The sequence below is a fragment of the Ornithorhynchus anatinus genome, chromosome 8 (assembly GCF_004115215.2).
Source record: "Ornithorhynchus anatinus isolate Pmale09 chromosome 8, mOrnAna1.pri.v4, whole genome shotgun sequence".
NCBI classification, from domain to species: domain Eukaryota; kingdom Metazoa; phylum Chordata; class Mammalia; order Monotremata; family Ornithorhynchidae; genus Ornithorhynchus; species Ornithorhynchus anatinus.
In genome coordinates, this window is record NC_041735.1 from 38,102,230 (window position 1) to 38,125,112 (window position 22,883).

Sequence of the window (22,883 nt, forward strand, 5' to 3'; positions counted from 1 at the left end):
GTTTTTCCTCACCTCCCCCCCCACTGGCTTGGCTTCCCTAGACTCTGGCAACCGCTGCTACCGTCGATTTGGACTCTCTAGCCCTTCACAGCTCTACGGCGGGGATCCCGACGACAAAGGCAGTGGTTCCCTGGTGTGCTCTCATTCTTCTTGTCTGCCCAAGTTTCATCTGCTGGTGGGGCAGAAGGTGACACTTATTACTTGTAAAACAAAGGCAGAGAAAAATAACTTGATTTTCCTCTTAAATGAAGTTATAGGAAAACACACAAAATTAATTTGAAGATATATTTAATCAGATTGCTAGTGCAATACAAGGTAAGAAATAAAATGATAAATATAGGTGAATTGAACAGAACAAATGAACACACCAGATCCACATATTTCTATTCAGTCCACAGCCCATCTGGTCATTCCAATTTAGCAAGAGCTAAAAAACCCTGACAGGCTAAGGTAGTATAGTGAGGTTATCAACATACAAACTGCATATAACATAATGTGTGTCTTGGAGCAGTTCAGTTAGAATTTAAACATTTCTCATCAAGAGAAGTAGCGACCTAGAAGAAGAAACCTAAATGAATCAAATTAAACCGTTCTAAATTTTAGCTGGCATAGAAATAAGCATTTAAAATTACATTTTGCTAAATGTTTTCAGCTGAAGAAAAAAATAGTAACAGGCCCAGGAATAGCTATCAGAGGGCTTAATTGCTGAAGACAATGTGGAAGAGGCAGCATGCTAGCAATTTATGCCAGACCACATCCAATTAGTTTATCTTAATGTTATGTACTGATAGAGTCTAAGCTCTCAAAAAATACTTCTACTGATTTGGCCCATTGTTGTAGAATGAGAATATAGTGTACTGTGTGGAAAAGGTCAGAGTAGCTACAAAAACATAAGATATCAATAAGGCATAGCTAATAAACTCTATATAGCTAGCAGTGCAAAGTCAGCTTTCATTCCAACTGGCAATTTCCTAAGGAAGATAGGGGAAGAACAAAGACTTCTAAATGATTCACTCACTGCCTAATCAGGTAACAGCACAGTTTCTGAATTTTGTGTAAGTTGGAATGAAGTTGAACATTACAAGCCTGTAAAATGTACAAAATGAACATACTGAAAAAAAGATTCAGACTACAAGGATGAAGGCAGACAGAGTGCAGAGTGCTCAAACACATGAATTTAAAAGGATACATGGATGGTAGATGGAGGAAGGGGAAGCACAGGTAAAGTCTGGGATAACAGTACTTTACACTTAAGACTATGTCTTTCCTACTTTTTCTAGATTCCCTAGATTATTATGCAATTTATTTGTCTTGTATTCTCCTGAGGAAAGGCCAGCCGATCTCACCCTTTACAATTCTCCATTAAAAAGCCTCTGTTACAAAAAGGTTGAGGTCCTGGAAGGGGAGAGGGCAACCACGGTTAAACCAAAGTGCCCTATCAGGGGCACAGTTAATATGTGAAAAGATTCTTTGGCAGGATGTTGTATGGCCAAAATCTTTTTAGTACGGTTTTAACTGCCTGTTCTAAGTCCAAAAATGATTGTAGTACAATTTTGTCAAAGGGCAAGAGGTATGAAGAGAGTAACTGCTGAGGGACACAAGCCTCTCACGATAGATGACTGACTTGTACAGTCAATTTTGTGATGTTGAACAGCATAGTGTCTTCTACTGGATTTGTCTTATCTTTTACCTTTTAAAAGAGAGAATTAAAGTATTACAAGTATTACAAGTTAACACTTGTCTTTTGACCTTCAAGTGCACTGGGCCTCAGATGGCTTCCTTCACTTCAGTAGCAGGCAGAGGGTTTAAGATTTTTATTTCCCCTTATAGTTCACAGATATGTCTGTGATTAAGTTCTAAGAACACAAAAATGGCAAAGATATGACCCAGAGAGAGAGAAAGTCAGGATGAAAAATAATTAGAGATTCAAGAGTACTGTTTTTTTCTCTTGGTAAAGTAAGTGAGAATGGGAAAACTAAAAACTTTAAAAATATTGGAAAAAGATAAAGGAAAATGTTCCAAAATGTATACACATCCCTTCAGGAATCAGGAACCCAACAGTCTATGTTATTTTGTGGCAGCTTTCTGACACACCAAAAAAATATCTTCACATTTCTTAATCTTCAGTTTCATATCTGAGAAGAGATACAAATTACATTGAGTTCAGTACTGTTGCCAAGAGCAATATTAACCTTTAAGCAACAAAGAAATAAATTCAACTATCTCCTGTGATAATTTCTGATGTTCTGACAGCATTTAACTTTCCACTTTTGTAGAAAAAGGACTGTCAAGGAATTACTCATTTTAAAATGAATTGTACTCATGTGAGAAAATCCTCAGCAGGCACGTTCATAGATATATTTTTATTTGTATATTTCTTTACTCACTGATCCGACTGAAATAACTTAGGGGAGGTGACATGGTGTAGTGGGAGAGTGCTGGTCTGGAAGCCGGAGAACCAGAGTTCGAATCCAAGCTCTGCTACCAGCCTTCTCTGTGACACTGGACTAGTCACTTAACCTTTCTATATCTCAGTTTCCTCACTGGCAAAATGGGGAGAATTCCTGCCCTTCTACCTACCTCACAGGCTTGTTGTGAGGGTAAAAATGTGATAAGTAATATTATGGCGCTTTGGGAATAAAACCATTATACAAAAACCAAGGTATTATTCAACTAGATATATTTGTAATACTTTCGATTATATCCTAGTTCTACCTCCTGTCTCCACTATTAGTAATATATTTCCATCTGCCTCTCGTGCTAGATTTGTTTGCTCCTTGAGAGCAGGGAACATGTGTCTGGTTTCCATTGTACTCTCTGAAGCACTTAGAACAGGGCTTCGCGCTCAGGAGCTCAACAGATACTGTTGATTGATGCTGTGTATTTACACTCGAAAAGTCTGAAAATGAAATCTGCTTCCTTACCAACTGTATTTGCTGTCACTGTGCACAGTCAATTTACTAGAACACAGCGGTTGGCATTACTTTTTTCTTCTAGATAGGAGGGGAAAAAATAGATTGCATCCAAAATGGTCAGGAAATCAAAGAGAGATTAACACAACTTACTTTGCAAGTCTTCTTCGTAAGTCTTTTATTTGGTCATTCTTCCTGGTAAGAATCTCTTTCATATTCCGATACGCCGCTGTTTGTTGGAACTTCTTCTCCAGTTCCTGTTCATCGAAAGGATGTCCATCCAATTGGGACATTGTAATGGGAATTTAAAAATCAAAGAAAGAATTTACTTTATCATAAAACTGGACCTTCCCCTTTAACTTTCAATCAATTAATCAATGGTATTTATTGAGCACTTGCCGCATGCAAAGCACTGTATTAGCCCTTGGGAGAGTATACTACAACAGAATTGGTGGATATGTATTCCGCCCACAATGAGCTTACGGTCCATGGGATGAGAGAGACACTAATACAAATAATTTATAATTTATAGATATGTCCATCATTTAGATATGTACATTCAACTATGTTAAAAAGTTTAACTTCATTACTTCATTCACACTGTTGTTCCATTCATTTCAGTTGCTAGTAAAATAAGGTTGTGTTTCAAATATTAAACTAAAAGGCACAATGTTACACAGTAATCAACAAAATTTCAACACAATAATTAAATTCCTTTCTATGTGCAATACTCATACGTGGGTCAATACAATAAGCACCAAAAATCTGACCAGAATTATATGACTGAAACATCTGAAAGGCACATTTAATTTCACTGTGAACTAATGCCAACAGTGTTCTGTAATTTCTCCCAAAAGTAAAAATCAATAAATAAATCACTGAAATTTGGGAACAAGTCTTTCAGTAAACTTCTACTCCCTCTAGTGGATACTTGAAGGCCGGGGGGGGGGACGGGGGGGGGGGGGGAGGGCGGGGAGGGGAGCGACACAGAAAAAAACCCCTTGATCTTCACACTGGAAAAGAATTTGCACTTACTTTTAAAATTGTCTAAGTGGGAAAAAGGGAGATTTATCCCTTAAGTCAAGAATACCACCGACTGCTACTTTGAAAATTATGTAAAAGTTAGAGAAATGCTCTAATTCAGGCAGCAACCATTTTTAAAATCATTTTTTCTGGACTTTTGCTTGATTATGTTAAAAGGAGAATGCAGGAGTGGTTTGGAAGTAGTGGGGAACAAGAGAGAGATTAAGAGGGGAAGCTGGAATAGCAAATCATTCAGGGTCTCTGGCCGAGGAGAAGATGGGAAGCTGGGGGAGTGGGGGAGGATATGTGAGGGAAGTAACCTAACAGTGGGACTTACCTCCAACTTGCCAGAGTCCTTGTCATAATTCTTCCTTAGCAGGAGGGGCCCCCTGTCCATTTGGACTGCTCTCCCTGGGTGTAGAAGAGTTCTGCTTTCCAGCTAGAAACTTCAATGTGTAGGCCATGGTTTCGGGGAGCTTGTGTCATGTCATTTCCCCCTTCTGCCGTGATCCTGGATTTGAAATTTCTAGCTGGGAAGTGGGAGCTCTCCCAAACAGAGGGGCTGCAGCCTTGGCCTGAGTGACAGGGGCAGAAGATGAACCAAAGAGATCATACTCAGCTACCACCTCCCCAAGGATATGCGTGATCCACTAAGCAAATCATCCATCAATGGTAATTATAGAGCACTTAGTGTGGGCAGAGCACTGTTCTAAGAGTTTGGGAGAAGATAATTCAACAGGGGATGTTAAGGCAGGGATTGTGTCTAATTCTGCTGTATTGTACTCGCCCACGGGCTTGGTACAGCGCTCTGCAAAGAGTAAACGCTCAATAAATACCACTTAATGACTGAACGGAGCTGGCGGATACGTTCTCTGTCCACCAGGAGCTTAAAGACTAGACGAGGAGACAGATATTAAATACATTATGGATATGTACATAAGTCCTGTGGGGCTGAAGGTGGGGTGAATACCAAGTGCTTAAAGAACACAGATCCAACTGCATAGGTGACACAGAAGGGAGAGGGAGTAGGGGAAACGTGGCCTTAGTTGGGGAAGACATCTTAGCAGAAATCTGATTTTCAGAAGGCTTTGAAGATGGGGAAAGTGGTGGTCTGTCATATAAGACGTGGGAGGGAGTTCCAAGCCAGAGGGAGGATGTGGGTAAGGGGTCAGCGGCAAGATAGAAGAGATCAAGGTACAGCGAGTAGGTTGGTGCAAGAAGAACAAAGGGTACGGGCTGGGCTGTAGTAGGAAATCAGTAAGATAAGGTAGGAAGAATGGACTTCGCATAAAATCAAACTCTTTTCTCACCAGCTCTTTCTAAAGCAAATTTTGAAAATGCAAAATATATCTGTACACACTGCATACTTGTAAACATTGTTTAAAGGATTTGCTAACAAATTGAAAGGCTGGTGTTAATTAAGGAACTTCAAGAACTGTCCGGCTGCATTCAAATCTGCAGGTCTTCACAGACTAATTAGCTTTGAAAATAGAGATGGCCCAATCCTTTAAAATTATTCATAGCCCACAAATGGAACCTGCCTTGGTTACAGTTTATACATGTTACGCCTCAGGAAAAAAACGACAAAAATTAACACAAAACCATAACTTTATGCATCTAACACTAACCTTTTCCGTCAACTGCAGTTGTTCTTGAACCTTGAGCAAGTCATGTTTGCTTGTCACTAAGTCCTCTTCCAAAGACTTCTGATTTTCAGCAGTGTCATTTAGTGTTTTCTGAAATTCATTTTTCAAAGCTGCGACTGTGTCTTCCAAGTCACTAATATCTTGTGATTTTATAATGGCCTTCCAAAGAGAAAGACGTTAAGTGACTTTTAGTAGCAAGCCTTCAGTGTTTCATTCCAAAGACTAACATTACGTATTTTACAGAAAACTAAGAAGCAGCGTGGCCTAGAGGATAGAAAATGCATTTGGGAGTCACAAGAACCTGGGTTCTAATCTTGACTCTGCCACGTGTCTGCTGTGTGACCTTGGGCAAGTCACTTCACTTTGCAGTGACTCGGTTACCTCATTTGTAAAATGGGGATTAAGACTGTGAGCTCCTTGTGGGACAGGGACTGTGTCCAACCTGATTAGTTTGTATTTGCCCTAGCACATAGTATAGTGCCTGGCACATAATAAACACTTAACAAATACCATTAAAAACAAAACAAAAAACTGAAATGTTAATACTAGTTTATATGCAGCACAGTTTTATCATAACCAGTTGAAATAAACCACAGGGCAGAGAAGGAAGAAAAGAGGGTGTATAAGAGAGTATATCTGGCGGGTGGAATCCTAGGGAAGTTGATCCCAAGGGAGAATGGGAAGTGTATATTTTACCCTGGAATAGGAATCTTATTCTGTAAAAATGGAAAGTAAAAGGATTAATTTACTTTTTGGTCTCCTTGGACAATCTGTAAGTCTTTCAGTGCATGTTCAAGTTTTGACTTCTCATCCAGTAAACTGATAGCCTGGAATGAATTGGAAATCAAAATCAAGGTAAATAAAATATAGGAAAATTCTTTAGAGTAACACTGTTATATCATTTGCACTTACCTGGACTTCAACAGTCTTGAGTCTTGACTTCAATTTTTCATTCTCTTCTTGGAGCCTTGTAATTTCCTTGGTGGGAAAAATATTAAAATTGCAATGAATAGTGCTGAAAGTAATGAAATTAGGTATTTTAAAAAATGTATTGCTCAAAATCCATATTACTATACTTGTGCTAGGATTAGGTACGTTGTTCGGTACATTTTCTTTAGAGAAAAGTCAGGGAGTATGTGATGTCCTAAAGATTCAGGTTCTGGCCCTGGGGCGGACTCTGTGGATCATTAGGAACTGCATCCCGGGATCAGAAATGGATCCCGAGTTTTTTTTTATACCTTCCACCTCTAGGTGACAATTGGGCTATTTTTAGGAATGGTGGAAAAGTTAAAACAATTTGGGAACTGGAGCAAATAAAAAGTGTTCAATTTGCTTATAAATATGAATTTTAAGAATGACATATATACCTTGTTAAGTAGCTCAGATATTCCAACTTCATTAAGTGGGGCAAGTTTTGGCTTCAAGTTCTCTGAAGTAGACTAAAGCAGGCAGAAGAAAAAAAAATGAACAAAAGTCAGCCTCACTATCAAAAATAATAGGATTTACCTTTTTTTTTTTTACACCCTTAAGAAACAATGCAAAGAAGCAAGAAATAAAGACTGACCCTTCCAGTGGATATTGTCAGTCCCACTGAAGAATAACTTAAGTGGGTGAAAGCACAGCAATATCTGCTGTTGAGAAGCACTTAGATAGATTTTCACAAGTTTCTCTATCCTGTGCATCTTTTCATATCAATCACTGATATCTATTGAGCACAAACTATGTGCAGACCACTATCCTAAGCACTTGAGAAAGTACAATACAAGAAAATTAGAAGACATGTTCCCTGCCCAATCTTACTACAGACTACAGGATGTCACATGTCCGCTGGATTTGAATACATTTCCAAAGATAAAATTGTTAAAAAAACTATATTGGTGTGTGTATGAGTGTGGCTGGAAAAAACCAAAGAATGACCAGCGATAGCTTCCACTTATAATGTATTCCCATTCTACAAATCTAAAAGTAAAAATGTTAAATATTCACTCACAATCATATAGGAAAAACTCGGAAAAAAATCAGCTTTCATATTTAAAAATATTTCATCAGAGGCAATAAAATCCTATGTGGACTCTCAGAAGTTGCCATTTCTCTTCATCAATCCTCTGTATCTGTCCATAAAGTTTAATCATTAATGAAAAGATTACCTATGCTATGAAAAGATTTTCCCTTATGCAAAAAGGACCATATCAAATTTAATGTTTTTCAATTTGTAGAGCTCAGTTTAGAATGACTAACCCATACCTTCTTCTTTGAAGATGTAAATTCTGCATTTTCAAATTCAGCAACCTGTTCTAGAAGCTCTCTTTAAGGAAGAAACAAAAACATATTTACTATGAAAGCAACAACTTATGAAAGGTGTTCTATATCCATATTTCATTCCTTCAATACCTTGGAGATTATGGGATCATATGGGATGAAGGTGATACACAAAAATATGTTTTATTTTTTACACTTCTGTCACACTGTGTGTAAAGGAATTCATTCCTCCTTCAAAATATGGATTAATCATTCCCAGGAAGAACAAAGACAAAAGATTTAAAATATATCTGTAGTAATCATACCTATGAAGAGAGATCTGCCCATAAAAAAGAAGCTCCCTTCCTCCCAGCTACCAAACCACTGCTGCAATAATGCCCATAAAATGCTACCCTAAGGGCTTGAAAAAGTGAATATGCCCAAAAAAGCAACTAGTTATGCATTCCTGCAACAACAACCCTGCAATAAACATTTCCAATTCTGACTTTTTGGCACTCACACACTGTGCATGACTGCTCTGTTCTAAAAACAACTTCTTGTCACTTTTTTCTTGAGAAAACATTTATTTGGGGTTTCTCCTACTCTTCTGTAGATGTTCTTATTAAATGTGAGCATTAAAAATAAAATATAATCTAAACTATCTAATTATGAATACAATCTCCAATACATTTATTTTTGCATAGTCTCAAGAAGAAAACAAATATGGCATAGCCAGAGTATTTTCCTCTCAATTTCATTTTCTTCTAGGATATTTTTATTCAGAAGTATGCTTTCTAAGTAGAGGTCAAAGGCCACCCTGCTAATCTACTCTCTTGCAAAATTCCAACTTGACTATTGATTTTTAGTCAAATAATTGTTAAAAATCACTGATATGACTTGAATGAAGTGAATGAATAACAGTAATGTTTCTGCCCCTCTGTTGATATAATACTTTTCATAAACTTGCCCCTACCTCCCTAAAAAATTTCTAATTTTTGATGCAGGCATTTTTAAGGGGAAATTCTTCTAATAATCTCGAAAGGCTACATTACCGGTTTTCCAGCTCAGAAATGTCAGTCTGAAGTTTAAGGTACCATTTTTCAGCCTGCGAAAAGAGCTGTCGTAGAAGTAATACATTTGTGTATGCAGTATTAATGAGTTCAGATTCCACTTCACTGTGAACCACCGACTGCAAGTCATTCAGCACTTCAAATACTTCATCTATTGTGAAGGTCTCATCCACTAGCCTAGATGGGGGAAAAAGATCAATAACACTTCTAAATAAACCCACACAAATAATTATGAGAACAAAACTCACAGTAAGAAAACTACAAATGGCTAAAGGACTGCAGTTTATGCTCACTCATAAAATAGTACTTCTATATTAGATAAGAAAAATGTGAATTATCTTAATAAGTACACACTGTCAGCAAAAGTCCAAATGCACCATCTTTTTTTCTCTCAACTGAATCTCTCTATTCCTCCCATTCTTAGCATTTTGTTCATTAAAAACTTTTCTACTTCTCCCTGTTCCCATCACTTCTTGGAGCTCGTTGTGGGCAGGAATGTGTCTGTTGTTATACTGTACTCTCCCAAGCGCTTAGTACAGTGCTCTGCACACAGTAAGTGCTCATTACATACAACTGAATGAATGAATGCATTCTTGATCTCTGACTGATTTCCAGGACATCTGAATAAAACAAAACAATGTTTTAGGAGCCTGTCTTTTTTGGTGAAATAAGATAATTAAATCAATAATTAGTAAGCATTAGCAGAAAGGAATGAAAATTCACAGTATTTTAAATAGTTGTGGGGAGAGTTTTAGGCGTTGAATTCTTTTGAATTGTTTTGTCCCATTACCCAGTCATCATTTAATGGCTTTATATCTATCCCTTAGATATCACAGTCATCTATTGTATCCGGGCCCTGCCTCCACTCTTCTGAGCAACTCTGATGCCTTCTCCCCTTCCTTCTCCCTTTCTTCTCACATAGTAATCCTCAGGGACTTCAGCATTACCATGGATGTTCCCAATGTCCCATTCCCCTCACCCCCCAACACCATTCGTTCATTCAACCATATTTATTAAGCACTTACTTTGTGCAAAGCATTGTACTAAGGGCTTGGGAGAGGGCTGTATAAAAACAGACACATTCACTGCCCACAAAGCGATCACACCCACTTCCTCTCCGTTTTCAATTCCGCTGACCTTCTGCTCCACCCGACACCAAGCTGGTCAAATACTAGATCTAAAGATCACTAGTACAGCACTGTGGACACAGTAAGCACTCCGTAAATACCAGTGACTGATAGTTATTGTTATCTCAACCTCCTCATCTGCCATTTAATCTGCCTCTCTTCCTCTGAAAAGTTTTCTCCCCTGCATAGAGATCCCTCCCATTTATCCCAGGTCACAAGAACTCCTTCTTTAATTAAACAACTCCCTCAACCATCTGTGCCAACTTTGATCTCGCCATCTCCACCTCCCAGACCTGGGTCAACTCTATGGTACATTTTCTCATTCCTGCACTGTTTGTGAAAATCCAAACACCAGGCCAACTCTGGCCACTTCCACATAATGCTTATTTGCTATACCTCTGCCCTCTCTTCTGCACAGCCTCATTACTTCTACTTCCTAAATCCACTCCAAAGCTCATTGGCCCCAACCATTATTTCTGATATTCAACTCTCTTCTGAAGCCCCCAGGTCCTCCATCTCCTCCAGCTCTCTGCTCTGATGACCTTGCCAGCTGCTCGTTTTTTAAAAAATGAAAATCATTAGGCTGACCTTTCCAAAGTCCCTCCCTGCTTCACCACCCTCACATCCACTCTCTCCCCCTTCCCTGATATACCTAAAGAGGAGATATGTCTGCTTTCAAACTCTACGCCTTGTAATCCATGCCTCTCTCTCTCTCACTCTGGCCTCTCACCTCTTAAAAACACATAATCTTCCACCCTCCCTAACTGCCAGTCTCAAATGCTCACTCTGAGGGCTCCTTCCACTTTGTCTTCAAACAAGCCCCACACTAAAATAAACGAAAAAAAAAGAGAACCCCCAAAATAAAACAAACTTCTCTGCAACCAACTGCATCTTCCAACTATTTGTCCCTCCCTATCCAAACTTTTCAAATCAATTGTATATACCGTTGCCTCCATGTCCTCTTCTCCAACTCTCTTCTTGACACTTTACAATTTGGTTTTGCCTTTGACTCCAATGTCTACACTCCTCATGGTCATCAGTGACCTCACCGCCAAATCGAAGAAACTATATTCTCCTAATCCTGCCCTTGACATTTTTTTCTCCTAGAAATATTATCTAACCTTAGTTCTACTGATCCTATACTGGATCTCCTCTGTGGGGAACTTATTTGCTCCTACGGCTTCAACCGCCACATTTGATCGGGATGATCTCTCACCTCTGCCATCTTGTATTTCTTTTGGACTTCTGAACACCTTAGGCTCAATATATTTAATATTTACCTCCTTATCTTCCCTCCCAAGTCTTTTTCTCTACCTGTTTCCCATCACAGTTGATGACCCCACCTTTCTCTCCATCTCTAAAGCCCACAGCCTTCTATTATCTTTGACTCATTCCTTTCTTTCAAATCCCATGTTCTCTCTATAGCTACAGTAAGTCAGTTTTTCCTGCAGAACATTTCCTGGATCTGTCCCTTCCTCCCCATCCATATGGCCAGCACCCTGCATTAGCCTCCTCACTGGTCTCCTTGTCTAATTTCTCTACCTGATCCAGTCTGTATTTATTCCCCTGCCTGCATCATTTTTCACCAACGCAGTTCTTCAGACTACTCTCCATTTCTCAATAAACTTTCAGTGGCTACCCATTCCGTTCCATATTAAATAAAAATCATGACCCCCGCTTTCAAGGCCTCCAACGCCTTACTCACCCCTTTCCGCGTGCCTGAAACTCCCGCCTCCTCGAATCTCCCAGAACCCAGGTCTCCCCACCTTTAAAGCCCTTCTGAAATCTCAACTTCTCTAGCAGACTTTCCCCAGTTAGTTGCTTTTGCTACCCTGGTTATATCTCCATGTAAATGCCTCAGTATTTCTGTGCCAACTACATATTTGTTTATACATAACAACCTGCGGTATTTCTTTATGAATAGGGTCTAATATACCCTATTACTTAGCACTCACATTTTTACACATCTAAATTTCCCTTCTTCCTCCTATCAGTAAATTATTTTGATCTCCTATCAGTAAATTATTTTGATCTCCCCACCCTAGATTGTAAACTTCTTGAAGGCAGGCACTGTGACACACTCTACTGAATTTTCTCAAGCACTTTCTACAGTGCTCTACCCACGAATGTTTGCTCCCTACTGCTTGAGGGACTTATATCTATTTCACACTTTTATTTTTATTTTATTTTAGCAAAACAGGTTTCCTTCAAATCTCTTTTTCCCTCCTTTCAAATCCCTAGATCGGCACCTCTTCCTCTTCGTCTGGTACTGTCTGGGTCTCCCCTACTTTCTCACTTTCATTCCCCTGCACGGGATTAGATTGTAAACTCTCTGAGGGCATGAATTACATCTACCAACTCGACTGTATTCTTCCCAACACTTAGTATAGTGTTCTGCACAGAGTTAGCCCTCAAAGATCACTGGTTGACTGACTGGTTGGGTGTGTACAGATTGGGCCTTCCCCCCAGATTTCAAAGCCCTGCACGTTCCCTATCGTGTCCTCCAGCAAATGAAGCAACAGCAGACCATTGGGCAGATGAGAAAGAACTGTATATATGTAACAGTTCCAAGGCGCTCTCTGGAACTATAAATTCCGGCACTCTTGGGCCCAACCCCATCCGGCAATGAGGCTGACCTCTGTAGACCGTCCCAGGGCATCAAGCTAGATTTAGAGCTGGTATTTCTGGGGCGAGAGCTGGTCCACTAGGCACTGTCCCAATCTGACCCAGGCCCCAGGATTTCAGTCCCTGCCAGGCTCTTCTCCTTGACTGCGCAGGTCCTGATCAAGAGACAGGCAATCCACTACCCTCTAATGGCTGGTGCGTCTACATCTAGTCGGTCATTTCTCACCACACCATGCCTTAAAAAACCACTCTCTCAACTGGACAAGATAGTCAACTGGGGGACTCTAGACACCCTATACACTATCACCTCACAAACCTAGTGAAGTGCTATTCTTACACAGTGAGCACTCAATGAATTTTTGGTGGTAACGATAAAAAATTCTGAAAGTATTTTAATATGACCAGCAGTATCCCAACACTGACTACCAGAAAGCATCAGTGCCTTTTGGCTTAGAGTTGCTTGTTTCTAGGTCTCCAGTACCTGCTGTCTTTAAGGTCCTGGAAGCAGGAATCTACAGTCTTGAGTCTCAAGCCCCGCTTTGAACGAGCAAACCGCATATAATTTATCACTTCATTCTGGTGGTGGTCGTTAAGGCCCAGCTCTGCCTGAAAAAGAGATGTTTTCAATTATTACTATTACTGAAGGCAATGTTCAAAGTAATAATACATCTTTAATGGGAACAAAAACTATAACTGCTTTTGACTTAGACATTTCCAACACTTGATATCTCCATAGATAGTTTTCTAACTGCGGGTCGAAGATTAAGTTCCACTTATTTCTGTTTATGTACTCCATTTCTGGTATAAAACATGACCAAATTATAAGAATATACGTAAGAAGCAGCATGGCCTAGTGGGAAAAAGCACGGGCCTGGTTCTAATTCTTGCTTTTCCAAGTACTTGCTGTGTGACCTTGAGCAAGTCACTTCATTTCTCTGTGCCTCAGTTTCCTCGTCTGTTAAATGGGGATTAAATACCTGTTCTCCCTCCTGCTTAGACTGTGAGCCCCATGTGGGACAGAGACTGTGTCCAACCTGATAAACGTTTATCTAGCACTCAGTACAATGCTTTGCACACAATAAGCACTTAGTAAATACAATTTAATGAATCTACCCCAGCACTTAGAGCAGTTCTTGCCACATAGTAAACGCTTAACAAATACTATAATTATATATATATATTGGCTCAAATATATTTTCAAAATATATCTTCAAAATAGAAAAGGTATACACATCTGTGTTGGGCATGTTTAAAGGTATCCAACAGCAAAACAGGAACAAAACTGAACATTTTGAGGGTGTTAAGCTCAGAAGTAGGCTCAGCAAGTACAGTAAGCCAAAAGCAAAATCTGCCCACAAAGTAGGTACTACAAAACAATATAGGCAAATGAAGGAATAATAACTGCGGTATCTGTTAGGCGCTTACGATGTGTCAAACACTGTTCTAAATGTTGGAGAAGATACAGGACAGTCAGGTCAGACACAATCTCTGTCCCACATAGGGCTCACAATCTAAGTAGGAAGGAGAACAGGTACTGAATGCCCATTTTATAGATAAGGTAAACGAGGCATAGAGAAGTTAAATGACTTGTCCAAGGTCACACACCAGGCATGTAGTGGACCTGGGATTAGTCTCTGCAATAAGAAGTGTTTAGAAGTATAGATGCTTTCCCAATGCCTTAAGGCAAAGAAAGGGAAAAAATAAAAGAGCACTAAGAAGCTGTGGAGACAGTGGTTTTAGATTTCCTTTTCATTATTAATAGATGGGTTTGGATTTACTATTTTGAATAAGAGAGTCACCCAACGGGAAGGATATCTTTAACGAAAAAGTAGTGGTACTAATAGTATTTATTAAGTGTGCAAAGTCCTGGGAAAAAAATACAGTTGTCAACCATGGTCCCCTGGGTCCCCAAAGGACCTGGATTCTAATCCCAGCTCTGCCACTTGTCTGCTGCGTGACCTAGGGCAAGGCACTTCACTTCTCTGTGACTCATTTAGCTCTGTAAAATGGGGATTAAGACTGTGAGCCCCACGTGGGACAACATGATTACCTTGTAGCTACCCCAGAGCTTAGCACAGTACCGGCCGCATAATATGCACGTAACAGACACCATAAAAAAATAAGTCTAAATATCCTGACAAGAAATACCATAGACATCCAGTTCTCCTGAGGGCAGGGACTGCATAAACTACCTCTATTGCACGGTACTATCCCAAGCACTGCACACAGTAAGTGTTCACCAAATACCATGGATTGACTAAACATTCTGTTCTTTCCCAGGTGTTCTGCACACAAAAAGTGCTCAAATATTACTGCCTGATTTTCACTTCTGACAAAAACTAAAAGAAAGGCAGAACAAGAGCAGGAGTCTCATGCTCACTATCACATATAGACTTTTCCTTCAATGAAAGAAAGTATTCAAAAATCCCCATTCGATAAATATCAAATTTAGGCCCATTCTTCCAAAGCAAATCGAGAAGGAAAGTTTTCTGAAAGGTTGATTACTCAGAAAGAAAGAAATTGAGGCAGAGTCTAGAAATATTATCAGACACTAAGATCTGCCTCCAACTCTTAAAAAAACATTGATTTCCCCTTGCCTGCAATGTTTTGAACAAAGTATGAAGGCCTCTTCTATGTTGCCCCTGAGTTTGTCCAACCATAATTGGTCACATATCGTGTTCTAATATATATTCTGATTAATTAACAGATTTTTAAAAAGCTAACAACCATTAAATGGGTTTTCTCCACAAGACAATAATTCAGTGAGGGGCTATGGAAAATGTGATCAGGGGATAATAAAGGATGATGGACGCAGGGGGATGGGTGGAAGGAGTTTCATTTAAAGAAGCAGTTTGGTCTAGGGGAAAGAAGACACAGTTTAGGAGTGAGGAGACCTAGGTTCTAATCCCGTCTCTGCCCCTGGCCCTCTGTGCAACATTAGGCAAGTCACTTAAATTCTACATGCCTTAGTTTCCTCAACTATAAAATGGGGATTAAATACTTATTCTGCCCCCCACCTCCTTTAAACCCCATGGGACATGGACTGTGTCCAATCTAATTATCTTCTGGTGACCCTAGCACATGACACACTTTCATTCATTCATTCATTCAATAGTATTTATTGAGCGCTTACTATGTGCAGAGCACTGTACTAAGCGCTTGGGACGAACAAGTTGGCAACAGATAGAGACAGTCCCTGCCGTTTGATGGGCTTACAGTCTAATCGGGGGAGACGGACAGACGAGAACAATGGCAATAAATAGAGTCAAGGGGAAGAACATCTCGTAAAAACAATGGCAACTAAATAGAATCAAGGCGATGTACAATTCATTAACAAAATAAATAGGGCAATGGAAATATATACAGTTGAGCGGATGAGTACAGTGCTGTGGGGAAGGGAAGGGAGAGGTGGAGGAACAGAAGGAAAAGGGGAAAAAGAGGGTTTAGCTGTGGAGGGGTAAAGCGGGGGTGGCAGAGGGAGTAGAGGGAGAAGAGGAGCTCAGTCTGGGAAGGCCTCTTGGAGGAGGTGAGTTTTAAGTAGGGTTTTGAAGAGGGAAAGAGAATCAGTTTGGCGGAGGTGAGGAGGGAGGGCGTTCCGGGACCGTGGGAGGACGTGGCCTGGGGGTCGACGGCGGGATGGGCGAGACCGAGGGATGGTGAGGAGGTGGGCGGCGGAGGAGCGGAGCGTGCGGGGTGGGTGGTAGAAAGAGAGAATGGAGGAGAGGTAGGAAGGGGCAAGGTGATGTAGAGCCTCGAAGCCTAGAATGAGGAGTTTTTGTTTGGAGCGGAGGTCGATAGGCAACCACTGGAGTTGTTTAAGAAGGGGAGTGACATGCCCAGATCGTTTCTGCAGGAAGATGAGCCGGGCAGCGGAGTGAAGAATAGACCGGAGCGGGGCGAGAGAGGAGGAAGGGAGGTCAGAGAGAAGGCTGACACGGTAGTCTAGCCGGGATATCACGAGAGCCCGTAGCAGTAAGGTAGCCGTTTGGGTGGAGAGGAAAGGGCGGATCTTGGCGATATTGTAGAGGTGAAACCGGCAGGTCTCGGTAACGGATAGGATGCGTGGGGTGAACGAGAGAGACGAGTCAAGGATGACACCGAGATTGCGGGCCTGAGAGACGGGAAGGATGGTCGTGCCATCGACGGTGATAGAGAAGTCTGGGAGAGGACCGGGTTTGGGAGGGAAGATGAGGAGCTCAGTCTTGCTCATGTTGAGTTTTAGGTGGCGGGCCGACATCCAGGTGGAGACGTCCTGGAGGCGGGAGGAGATGCGAGCCTGAAGGGAGGGGGAGAGGACGGGGCGGAGATGTAGATCTGCGTGTCATCTGCGTAGAGGTGGTAGTCAAAGCCGTGAGAGCGAATGAGTTCACCGAGGGAGTGAGTGTAAATGGAGAACAGAAGAGGGCCAAGAACTGACCCTTGAGGAACTCCAACAGTTAAAGGATGGGAGGGGGAGGAGGCTCCAGCGAAGGAGACCGAGAATGACCGGCCAGAGAGGTAAGAGGAGAACCAGGAGAGGACGGAGTCTGTGAAGCCAAGGTGAGATAAGGTTTGGAGGAGGAGGGGATGGTCGACAGTGTCAAAGGCAGCAGAGAGGTCAGGGAGGATTAGAATGGAGTAGGAGCCATTGGATTTGGCAAGAAGGAGGTCACGGGTGACCTTAGAGAGAACAGTCTCGGTAGAGTGGAGGGGACGGAAGCCAGATTGGAGGGGGTCTAGGAGAGAATGGGAGTTAAGGAATTCTAAGCATCGATTGTAGATGACTCGTTCTAGGATTTTGGAAAGGAAGGGTAGTAGGGAGATAGGGCGATAACTGGAGGGGGAAGTGGGGTCAAGAGCGGGTTTTTTTAGGATGGGGGAGACGTGGGCATGTTTGAAGGCAGTGGGGAAGGAGCCATTGGAGATTGAGTGGTTAAAAATAGAAGTTAAGGAAGGTAGGAGGCACACAGAAAGCACATAAAAATACCACCATTATTATTAGCAATAGTGCTATCCTGTGCACTGCATCCAGTAGGTACTTAATAAATGCAACTACTAAAGGGAAGGAGGGAAGAAAAGCTACATGAATCCAGGAGTCTTGGGGCTTGGTTGCCTCAGGACCACAAATTAATTCAGCAGTTCACTGTTTCCCTCTAGCTTTGGACAAGGCAGAAATCTGTCCATCAGCCAGGCCTAGGAGCAATCCCATATTTAATCTGTAATGAAAGTGGTGCTGGGCTCCTGCAAACAGGAGCTCAACCCTCCAGTTAATCAACGGTATTTATTGAGCGCTTACTATGTGAAGAGCATTCTACTAAGAGTTTGGAAAAGTGCAATCGGAGTCGACAGAGGTGAGATCCCTGCCCACATGGAGCTTTCGGTCTACAGGAGGAGACTGCCATTAAAATAAAAATAGGGAGAGGGGAAATAGTAGAGTATAAGGATATTTACATATCTGCTGGGGTGAGCATCAAAGTGCATAAAGGGCCCACGGCCCAATGCATAGTCGATGCAGAGGGGAAGCCAGATAGGGGAAATAGAGGCTTAGTCGGGAAGGCCTCTTGCAAGCGATGTGATCTTTGGAGGGTTCTGAGGTTGGGAAGAGCGATGGTTTGTCAGATATGAAGGGAGAGGGAATTCCAGGGCTGAGGGAGAATGTGGGGAAGGGGTCAGTGGTGGGATGCATGAGATCGAGGTACCAGAGAGTCCACTGGCGTTAGAGGAGTGGAGAGTGTGAATTGGACTGTAATAAAAGATCACACTGCTTTACTCCCACAACGAAAAGCTTTGTAGACTCAAGTCTATTCATTCATTCATTCAATGGCATTTATTGAGTGCTTGCTGCGTGCAGAGCACTATACTAAACGCTTGGAATGTACAATTCGGGAACAGTTAGGGACCATCCCTGCCCCGCAACAGGCTAGAAGAGGGAGACAGACAACAAAACAAGTAGACAGGGATTGATACCAACAAAATAGATAAATAGAATTATAACTATAGACACACATCATTAATAAAATGGAGCAATCATTCTAATGGTATTGACTGAGCGCCTGCTGTGTGCAGAGCACTGTACTAAGTGCTTGGACTGGACAATTGGGTAACAGTTAGGGACCGTCCCTGCCCCACCACAGGCTAGAAGGGAGAGACAGACATCGACACCAACAAAATAGATAAATAGAATGATAACTATAGACAAATCATCAATAAAATAGAGCGTTCATTCTAATGGTATTGATTGAGCGCTGGCTGTGTGCAGAGCACTGTACTAAGCGCTTGGACTTGACAATTGGGTAACAGATAGGGACCGTCCCTGCCCAACAATGGGCTAGAAGAGGGAGACAGACAGCAAAACAGGTAGACAGGCATCGATACCAACAAAATAGATAAACAGAATTATAACTATAGACACATCATTCATAAAATGGAGCATTCATTCTAATGGCATTGAGCGCTGGCTGTGTGCACAGCACTGTACTAAACGCTTGGACTGGACAATTGGGTAACAGGGATCTTCCCTGCCCCACCACGGGTTAGAAGGGGGAGACAGACATCGATACCAACAAAATAAATAGAATTATAACTATAGACACATCATCAATAAAATAGAGCATTCAGTCTAATGGTATTGATTATGCGTCTGCTGTGTGCAGAGCACTGTGCTAAGCGCTTGGACTGGACAATTGGGTAACAGATAGGGACCGTCCCTGCCCAACAATGGGCTAGAAGAGGGAGACAGACATCCATACCAACAAAATAGATAAATAGAATTATAACTACAGACACATCATCAATAAAATGGAGCATTCATTCTAATGGTATTGATTGAGCGCCTGCTGTGTGCACAGCACTGTACTAAACGCTTGGACAGGACAATTGGGTAACAGTTAGGGATCTTCCCTGCGTCACCACGGGTTAGAAGGGGGAGACAGACATCGATACCAACAAAATAAATAGAATTATAACTATAGACACATCAATAAAATAGAGCGTTCAGTCTAATGGTATTGACTGAGCGCCGGCTGTGTGCAGAGCACTGTACTAAACGCTTGGACTGGACAATTGGGTAACAGTTAGGGACCGTCCCTGCCCCACCACGGGCTAGAAGGGGGAGACAGACATCGATTCCAACTGAATAGATAATTAAAATTATAACTACAGACACATCATTAATAAAATGGAGCATTCATTCTAATGGTATGGACTGAGCGCTGGCTGTGTGCACAACACTGTACTAAGCGCTTGGACTGGACAACCGGGTAACAGGGACCGTCCCAGCCCCACCAGGGGCTCACGGTCCAAAAGGGGGGGAGACAGATGACAAAACAGGGCAGGTAGAGAGGCAGGGGAGGGCGGCCATGGGGCGTGAGGGGAGGCCGGGCCCGAGACTCACCATGGCGGGCGACCGTTGACGCCTCGAGTCGCGAGGCCAAGGGCCTGCCCTCCTCGACGCGGCCTAGGGGCCTCTCGTTGCCATAGTGACCGGCGGGGGGGGGATGCCGGCCCCCCATTGGCCCGGGACGGCCACGTGACCGGAAGTGGGCCGCGCGGGGCCTCTTCCTCCCCTCGCCCCCTCCCAACCCGGCTGGCGCGCGCGGAGCGGTGGCCGTTGCCCGGGGGAACGACGCCCGGCACGCGCCTTCCTCGCGCTCCTTTGGCGCCCCCCCCCCCCCCCCCCCCGACGAGCGGGTCTCGCGAGCGCCTCGTGGCCCTGAGGGGGCGCGCGCCCCGGCCTCTCTTTAGCTGCCACTTCTAAAACGTTTGCCATTCATTCAGTCTTTCCATCGTATTCATTGAGTGTATTCATTCCTCCAGCGCTTAGAACAGTGCTGGGCACCTAGTCAGCGCTTAACAAATACCAACATCATTATGATTGAGCGCTGGGTGACTAAGCGCTTGAAAACCACAATTGGGCCACAGATGAGGCCTTCCCTAACCCAAGACGGGCTCACAGTCTAAAAGGGGGGGGAGAGGGACAACAAAGCAGTAGACAGGCATCCGGAGCATCCAAATAGATACATAATAATAATAATAATGATGGTATTTGTTAAGCGCTTACTATGTGCCGAGCACTGTTCTAAGCGCTGGGGTAGACACAGGGGAATCAGGTTGTCCCACGTGGGGCTCACAGACTTCATCCCCATTTTACAGATGAGGTAACTGAGGCACAGAGAAGTGAAGCGACTTGCCCACAGTCACACAGCTGGCAAGTGGCAGAGCTGGGATTTGAACTCATGACCTCTGACTCCAAAGCCCGGGCTCTTTCCACTGAGCCACGCAGTGGCTACAAACTACAAACTACATAGAATTGTAGTTATAGACACATCATTAATAAAATAGAGCATTCATTCAACAGTGTGCAGAGCACTGTACTAAGCGCTTGGAATGGACAATCGGGCAACAGATAGGGACCATCCCTGCCCCACAAGGGGCTCACAGTCTAAAAGGGGGAGACAGACAACAAAACAAGTAGACAGGCATCAATACCATCAAAATAGATAGAATTATAGATGTGGATACATCATTAATAAAATAGAGTATCCGTTCTATTGTATTTATTAAGCAGGCATTGTGTGCAGAGCACTGGACTAAGCGCTTGGAAAGGACAGTTGGGCAACAGATAGTGACAATCCCTACCCAACAAACACTCTAGACGAGGGAGACACATCAGAACAAAACCGGTAGACAGGCATCGATACCATCGAAATAGATACATAGAGTTATAGTTATAGCCTCATCATTAATAAAATAGAACATTCATTCAGTCATATTTATTCAGTGCTTACTGTGTGCAGAGCACTGTACTAAGAGCTTAGAGAGTACAATCCGGCAACAGTGACCATCCCTGCCCCACAATGGGCTCACGGTCTAGAAGGGGAAGACAGACAACAAAACAAGTAGACGGGCATTGATACCATCCAAATAGATACATAGAATTATAGTTATAGGCACATCATAAATAAAATAGAGCATTCATTCAATCGTATTTATTGAGCGCTTACTGTGTGCAGAGCACCGGACTCCGCGCTTGGAAAGGACAGTTCAGCAACAGATAGTGACAATCCCTACCCAACAACACGGTAGAAGAGGGAGACACATCAGAATAAAACCAGTAGCTAGGCACCAATACCATCAAAATAGATACATAGAATTATACATATAGACACATCATTAATCAAATAGAGCATTCATTCAATCGTATTTATTGAGCACTTACTGTGTGCAGAGCAGTGTACTAAGTGCTTGGAAAGTACAATTCAGCAACGGATAGTGACAATCCCTACCCAACAACGGGCTAGAAGAGGGAGACAGACATCAAAACAAAACAAGTAGACAAGCATCGATACCATCAAATTAATTAAATATAATTATAGATATAGGCACATCATTAATAAAATAGAGCATTCATTCAATCATATTTATTGAGCGCTTATTGTGTGCAGTGCACTGTACTAAGCGCTTGGAAAGGACAGTTCGTCAACAGATAGTGACAATCCCTACCCAACAACGGGCTAGAAGAGGGAAACAGACATCAAAACAAAACAAGTAGACAGGCATCGATACCATCAAGTTAATTAAATACAATTATATAGATACATCATTAAAAAATAGAGCATTCATTCAATCGTATTTATTGAGCGCTTATTATGTGCAGAGCACTGTACTAAGTGCTTGGAACATACAATTCACCAACAGGTAGTGACAATCCCTGCCGAACGGGCTAGAAGAGGGAGATAGACACATTGGGGATGTGGACGAGAGTTCGGCCCCAAGATAGACGAGATGAAGATAGAGTGAGGTAATCAGGCTGCATTCAACCCCTGTCCCACATAGGGATCACAGTCAAGTAGGAGGGAACCCTATTAATTGAATCGCCATTTTTGCAGTTGAGGGAACTGAGGCACAGAGAAGTGAACCGACTTGCCCAAGGTCACACAGCAGGCAAGTGGTGGAGCTGGGATTAGAGGATTAGTACTTTATAATAATAAAAATAATAATGACATTTGTTAATCGCTTACTATGTGCAAAGCACATCCACTAGGCCACACTGGTTCCACTATGGTCAGGGAACTTGTCTCCCAACTTGGTTATACTGTACTCTCTCAAATGTTTAATAAAACACTCTGCCCGCAATAAGCGCTCAATAAATGCCACTGATAGATTTTGACTTTCTGCCTCCTGCTTTACTTAACCAGTTATGTGGCAAACTCCTATGCAAGACCCCTATCCAGTCCTCTCCGCTGGGACACCGAGACGCTCAAA

The 22,883-nt window shown here is 42.3% G+C and overlaps 1 protein-coding gene across 1 annotated transcript; it reads right to left on the reverse strand.

Moving 5' to 3' along the window:
- Positions 1-271: 271 nt before the first annotated feature.
- LZTFL1 (leucine zipper transcription factor like 1) lies at positions 272-20,113 on the reverse strand. The gene is made up of 10 exons (XM_001513573.6): positions 20,014-20,113; positions 13,123-13,247; positions 8,872-9,066; positions 7,826-7,886; positions 6,949-7,020; positions 6,494-6,559; positions 6,331-6,408; positions 5,564-5,740; positions 3,066-3,169; positions 272-2,135 (listed from the first exon to the last, which is right to left on the reverse strand). Exons 1-10 carry the CDS (start codon positions 20,014-20,016, stop codon positions 2,117-2,119), a joined length of 900 nt encoding a protein of 299 aa, XP_001513623.2. The 5' UTR covers positions 20,017-20,113; the 3' UTR covers positions 272-2,116.
- Positions 20,114-22,883: the final 2,770 nt, after the last annotated feature.

Bases quoted from the DNA above. Each gene is read 5' to 3' on its own strand.
- LZTFL1 (XM_001513573.6), bottom strand. The intron at 7,887-8,871 runs GTAATGTAGCCT...TCTTCCTTAAAG, and splicing joins ATTTCTGAGCTGGAAAACCG to AGAGCTTCTAGAACAGGTTG. The intron at 6,560-6,948 runs GTATATATGTCA...TTTCCCACCAAG, and splicing joins TATCTGAGCTACTTAACAAG to GAAATTACAAGGCTCCAAGA.